We start from the raw sequence: 6,824 nt of genomic DNA on the forward strand, positions 1-6,824 counted from the left end.
GAAGTATTAGCCCTCCCTGGAAAAACTGGCAAGGGTCTACCAACCCATGCCCTAAGAGTCCCAGGGGAAGCCATTTGGGGCAACATGTAGCAGATGAAGAAGCATGGCAGAGACACTGGAAGCATGGTGGACAGAACTATGAAACCACTGCAGGAGGACCGGATGCTGCTTATGCTGAGATAGCGAAGGTAAGTCCATCGACGGGAGTGACCCTGCTGACCATTCACACGGCTGCCCCAGGACCCACACAATGTCCACTCCTTCACCTATGATTACAATTACAGTTGGTTCTTCCCCTCCACCCACCCACCCACTGGCTCCTCCAGCTGCCGCCTCAGGCCCATCCCGTACTGTCTTGGATTCAGTGCTGCTTCACAGAGGCACACAGTCCCACTGGTTCCAGTCATAGGGCACAGGGATATGATTCAGTCTGTGACTCATTTTCTGCATAATTTTGTTATTCTTGTCTACATGAGAATACACGGGGAAGCCACGTTTGATCAGAGCCTGGGTCTGGTAATAGATGACGTAGGTGACGAGACCCTGGCCCCGGTACTCAGGTAGGGTGCCCCCCATCCGCATCTCTCCTGTCTGGTCCATCAGGGACCAGGACACAGGGGTCCCCTCGGGCCCCAGCAGGCAGAAGGTGGGGAAGGTCCGGATACAGCGCTCGATGAATCTCTGGCTCCACTCATTGCCACCGAAATGCCAGAATTTATTCACCACGGCAGCGTGGGTAGGATCCAGGGATGAGAGTTTAAACATCTCTTGGTCACTATGGATGTTCCCAGAGAAAAGCAAAGTCCATGAGTTTAGAGGTTTATATTTGTTCTTACCTCTATTATCTTGAGAGACAGAGTAGGCAGAGGAGATAGCGAACGCAAAGTCTGGAGTGTAAGTGAGCTTGTAATGACAGAGGGACAGAAAAAAGGCCGATGTTGTTGGACTGAGTGAACTACAAGGACAAGACAGGTCAAAGAAGTTGACAGAGGCCTGATATATACCAGGTGAGAAAAGAAATGATGGGGTATTTTAAGCAGGGGAGAAACACGGTTTGAATTACGTTTTTAAAAAAGATTATTCTGGCTGCTTTGAAGAAGATGGATTGTGGGGAGCCAGAGTAAAAGCAGAAAGAGAAGTTGGGAGGCTACTTTGGTAGTGAGAGGTGTAAGTAGCGTAGGGTAGCTTTTATCAAACTCACATGGCCTTGGGTTTGCCATCACTAAGTGATAAGTTCTTTACATCCAGCAAGGAAGGAGCCAGTTCCCTTATTGCCTCAATCGCCATATAGAGAATGTTTTGTGATTGCTTGACTTTGAAGGATTTAGTGGCTGCAAGACTTTGTATTACTTCATTCAGGCTGGACTGTGAACCTAGATGGGATTATAAGGAGAAATGCAATGATTTATGCCCATTCTAGGGAGAAGCTCTCCAGTGAAGCAGGAAGTGTCTGAGGATTTCTAGTCACAGAACTTTGGTGATGGGCTCGGTGCTGCTACTATATGACTGGGCTCATGTAATCAGGATTTGTGCAATTTTCCTTGTTTTGCAAAAGCAAAAACATGCCTAGAAATTCATTCAGCCATGGTCATGCCATTAGAGGCAATACCAAGGCTGGAACTAAGTTTTCTGGGCTACATAATCATGCAGTTTTGATGATCAAAGAAGGTGAGTTATAATAATTATCGTTGCTGGGACTTCCCTGGTGGCGCGGTGGTTGGGAATCCGCCTGCCAGTGCAGGGGACACGGGTTCAATCCCTGGTCTGGGAAGATCCCACATGCCGTGGAGCACCTAGGCCCGTGAGCCACAACTGCTGAGCCTGTACTCTAGAGCCCGTGTGCTGCAGCTGCTGAGCCCACGTGCTGCAACTACTGGGGCCCGCACGCCTGGAGCCCCAGCTCCGCAACGGGAGAGGCCACCGTGATGGGGGACCTACGCACTGCAGCGACGAGCGGCCCCCGCTCACCGCGACAGGAGAAAGCCCAAGCGCAGCAACGAAGACCCAACGCAGCCAAAAATAAATAAAATTTTTAAAAATAATAATTATAGTTGCCAACATCTCTGGAGTACTTACTATGTTCCCAACGTGGTAGATTGTTGCGGTAATGACCCACAATTTGCCCACATCTCTTTGTACCCATTCCCTGGACTAGTCCCCTCCTGCACTGCATCTGACCTTGGCCATATGACTTGTTCCAATGGGAAAGAGTAAATTTGATGCAGAGAGAGGCTTAAAAATGCTTGCACATTGGGGCTCACCACGTCTTTGTGCTTCTGGTTACCTTGAGGCCAACACCACATGAAAAGGCCTAGGCTAGCCTGCTGAAGACATGTGCTCTTATCATGATGTCACCAGGGCCTAGCCAGCACTGACAAGTCAGACCATCATTCAGACTTGTAAGTTAGGCCATCCTAGAGCAACCAGCCCACAGTCACCCATCAACGGACTGTAGATGCATAGCTACACCCAGAGGAGACCAGCAGAACAACTGCCTTGCAAAGCCCAGTCCAATTGCTGATTCACAGAATTATGAGGCTTGCTATGCAGTGAAAGTTAACTGAAACATTCAGGTATTTCACTAAGAAATTCCTAGCTAAGTTTTTATTTAATCTTTTCAACACTGCTGTGTTTTAGGTACCATTATTTATTTTTTATTTTTTAGTAAATTTATTTATTTATTTATTTATTTATTTTTGGCTGCGTTGGGTCTTCATTGCTGCACACGGGCTTTCTCTAGTTGTGGCGAGTGAGGGCTACTCTTTGTTGCCGAGTACGGGCCCTAGAGCATGCAGGCTTCGGTAGTTGTGGCACACGGGCTCAGTAGTTGCGGCTCACGGGCTTAGCTGCTCCATGGCATGTGGGATCTTCCTGGACCAGGGCTCAAACCCGTGTCCCCTGCATCGGCAGGCGGATGCTTAACCACTGCACCACCCGGGAAGTCTTAGGTACAATTATTACCCTCATTTTTATATATGAAAGTCAGGATCTCAGATAGGACAAGTCCCTGGCTAGGATCACATGGCAAAGTAACAGGCAAATGCCATCCTAGGTAGTCTGACTCTGGAGACCTTGCTCATAACCATATAAGTTGCTCTTTATGACCTGGGAGGTGTTCTGTGGCACGAGTTGTCATTCCAATTCTAGGAATGAAAGTCCCTGGGGAAAGCTCTGCTCTGATACCCAACCACCCTAAGGCATCCTGGATATGTCCACAAAATATGCCATAAATCGTTAGCTCTCAGGGGATTATGTTACAGTCCTCTGTATGAAGCCCATTAGGTACAAGCTTTGAGGGTGTTTTTTCCCCCTTTACAGTTATAGTTGCAGCTGAGGAAAAAAACTGACAGCAGGCTGAGGGTCTGGGGCTTGGAGAAAGGAGGTACATATCACAGGAGAAATTGTTCAGGATGGAGATTCAGCACAGATTCCATTCCTTTTATACTTACTTTGGATCTGCAAATGCTGTTTCCAGTTGATGACTTCTGGTAAGCTGAGGAATTCCTGACAGTTTTTGAGGTCTTTGGAGTAGATATGGTAAGTATTGGTGTAGTGATCAAGGTCATCTGTCATGTCCTGTTATCATTGAGAAAAGGGAGGCAAAACAAATGTCTTATTTTTCATGATTGTAATACTTTTTTCTAAATTCTACCATACTGTGGTATTTTTAAGTACTAAAATATTGGTGTTTGTATTGGTGCATTAGCAATTTTTCTGAATCATTTAAATCATGAGATCAAGATGGGAGATTCAGGTGTTCAAATTATGATGAAAAACTGCAGAACAATACTATTCTCTACCCATATATTGTGTTAAAATTTCAACTCAAGCAAAGACACAACTATTTAGAAAGCATTCTTCTATATTTTCATCTTCCTCAACAGGAAGAAGGAAAAGCTTCTGTTGCGAGAATAAATTTTTCTGTATTTCAAACACTTGCAGAATATGCAAACTATGAAGATGACAGTATCAAATTTGGTTATTGACATTTCTGGATTGAAATTTCCATCTATACTAAATTAAGAAAAAGAAGATGAAAACCAATTAGAAATGCTTTCATAAAATAATACAATAGTTGAACAAATTATAATTACAGAAAAACAAAGAAACCACTTATTTAGAAAGATCCCCTCAAATTATTAAATAAGAGATGCGATTATCTGGAAGAAGAAGGCACAGGAAAATATTATCTTGAGTGCAGAATTAGAAACCTTTTCAAAAATAGTTGGAATTGTTGCACAAAAATACACTCACAAGTCAGCAATGATACCACTAACACATTTTGTTTCTTAAGATCCCATTTAAGATAAAAGGTCAAATAATTTTATTGCAATTCAGTTTTTATTATTAATATAAATTTCTCCATTTTATATACTGTTTAATTCCATGGATTTTAAATAACTTATTATTTGTAGGAAAGAAATATTTGTATTTTTATAAATTTATAATTTTACTGGATGTTTTAAAATAAACTTAGGGTTTTTTGTCTTTGAAATGTATTAACTATTTAGTTTCACTGATTTTTAAATGTTTCCCCAAAATGCATATGGAAATTCTAATATTATAATTTTTTTGTTTTATAATCAGCCAACTAACTGTCCTGTTTCATACCTTCCTATCTTTGTCCTTGTTACTTTCTCTGGTTAGAATGTCCTCCTTTCTTTGTCAGCCTAACAAAAATATATTTATCTACAAAATCCAGTTCAGATGAAACATCCACTAAGAAGTGTATCTAATCTGATCCTGTAACCTCCATCTCCAAACTCCATAGTTTAATCAGCTTTTGCCTGTGCTATCTCCGTATATTGTACATTTTCTGATTTTGAACACTTTACACTAAGTTGTAATTTATTTACTTACCTGTATTCTCCTCCAGGCTGTGGGGTTCTTAAAGGCAAGGACTTGTTCACTATCACTGCAATTCATTTCTGTAGCCCCAGGGTCTACCACATTGCAAGGTACATGGTAGGTTCATAGCAAGTATAAACATAGATGCAAATTCATTCCACATCTGGCACCTTACCTGCTCCTGAGGGCGGATAACCACTGTATTAAAACCAGGCCACCTGTCCACCAGGGCCTTTAGCTTGAATGGGTTTCCCTGATTCATGTGGAAGACAGTCCCATAAACCTGCAGTATCCCGACAAAGCGAGAGGGTCAGCTTATTAGGAAGGGATGGCAAAGTGCCTTGTTTGACCAGGACAGGTTTATGTCTATGAAATTGTGAAATTTTACAGCGGTAAAGGGACAAATAGGGCAGCTGGGTCTAAAATCTCCACATGCTACATTTTTTTTTAACCTCAGATGAGAGCTTTTTCTTCCCATCTAATATAAGTCAAACATGCATATGGTAAAATATTGGGACAAATAAAGTTAATGATCATAAGAACACCGTTCTTTTTTTTTTGTAGGATTTAATATTATATTTTCCCAGACTTTCTTCTAGTCATACTCATAGAGATACAGAATTTTACAAATGTAAAATGATCTGATACATGATATTTTTCACCACTGAATAAATTGTGGGTGTATCTCTATGTTCATAAATACAAAATTTTTCAATTATGTTCTCATGACTGCATAGGATTCCATTATATGGTTGTATCATGGTTCATTTGTGCATTTGCCTACTGAGGGTCATTTCAGCTGTTTCCAAATTTTCATTTTAACAACTAATTCTTTGCAGAGCATGCTTGCACAGAAATCTTTGCATGGGCACATGATATTTTCTTAGATTATCCATCAGGTAACTGCTGGTTCCAAGGTTATGGACATGTTTAAAACTCTTTAACATGTATGTCCACAGTACCCTATGGAAAGGTAATTTCCTCCCACAATAAGCAAAGGCTAAAGCAAAATGCTCAAGAGAATGGGCTGTGGAAGCCTACAGTCTCGGTCCAGTCTTGAGTCCCCAACCCTGCCTTTTTGCATAGTTTGTTGAGAGAGAGGGGAAAGCAGGGAGAGAATGAATGAGATAGCCTGTGGACATTAAGTGTTCTGGTGGTTTGGGGGTGGGGGAATGCAGAGGTGGATACCACCATGGGCCACATGACTATTGTGAACATGAAGCCTCTGCAGATTCCAGCATGGAAACATGCCAATGACCAGAGGTCAAAAAAAAAAATGTATGCAGTTTAATGGTTTCTGCCATGGGTAGATGATGACCAAAGACTGTACCAACATCCTTCCCTCCTACCACCCTCCACCTGACATGAACTAGTGATGTTACACTATGGAGAAAGAGAAGGGGAAAAAACTCTAAGTTGCCTGAGCTTATCTAATCATTGTTTTCAGCCATGAATGGAGGCTTGATATAGAAATTCCATATAGTTTGGCAAAATATAGATGTTTCTTTTTACGCCTTTGCATTTGGGGGTGAGTAAAATTGCTTTAGATTAATACATTATCCATTACAAGATCTGAAAATATGTGTAGCTCTTCCTCTTTCTTATTCCCCGGGCTGAATTAATTAAAACTCGTTTTTGTTTTTTTTTTCTGCTGAACTCAGAACGTAGTGAGCCAGGCAGCTACTCTAAATTGACTCAACTGGAGTTGACACATGCAATAAAATGTACTTAATATCCAACACTTAGAAGAACAGATGGACGTTTTGTCAACTGAGACTCAAGCAAGTATTGAGTTCTAGGTTATACCTCCATTAAAAGTACCTGGTAGGGGCTTCCCTGGTGGCGCAGTGGTTGAGAGTCCGCCTGCCGATGCAGGGGACACGGGTTCGTGCCCCGGTCCGGGAAGATCCCACATGCCGCGGAGCGGCTGGGCCCGTGAGCCATGGCCGCTGAGCCTGCGCGTCCGGAGCCTGTGC

At 42.5% G+C, this 6,824-nt stretch overlaps 1 protein-coding gene across 1 annotated transcript in view; it reads right to left on the bottom strand.

The window, feature by feature from the left end:
* Positions 1-372: 372 nt before the first annotated feature.
* LOC102988596 (glycine N-acyltransferase-like) overlaps positions 373-6,824 on the bottom strand; it is a 15,287-nt gene continuing 8,835 nt past the window's right edge. The window contains exons 4-7 of the mRNA XM_007124750.2: positions 5,024-5,131; positions 3,450-3,576; positions 1,202-1,373; positions 373-775 (exon numbers count right to left, since the gene is read on the bottom strand). Of these exons, the coding sequence (XP_007124812.1) occupies positions 373-775; positions 1,202-1,373; positions 3,450-3,576; positions 5,024-5,131 (810 nt within the window). The remainder of the gene's footprint in view (positions 776-1,201; positions 1,374-3,449; positions 3,577-5,023; positions 5,132-6,824) is intronic.

This window comes from Physeter macrocephalus, chromosome 16, assembly GCF_002837175.3.
Source record: "Physeter macrocephalus isolate SW-GA chromosome 16, ASM283717v5, whole genome shotgun sequence".
NCBI classification, from domain to species: Eukaryota; Metazoa; Chordata; class Mammalia; order Artiodactyla; family Physeteridae; genus Physeter; species Physeter macrocephalus.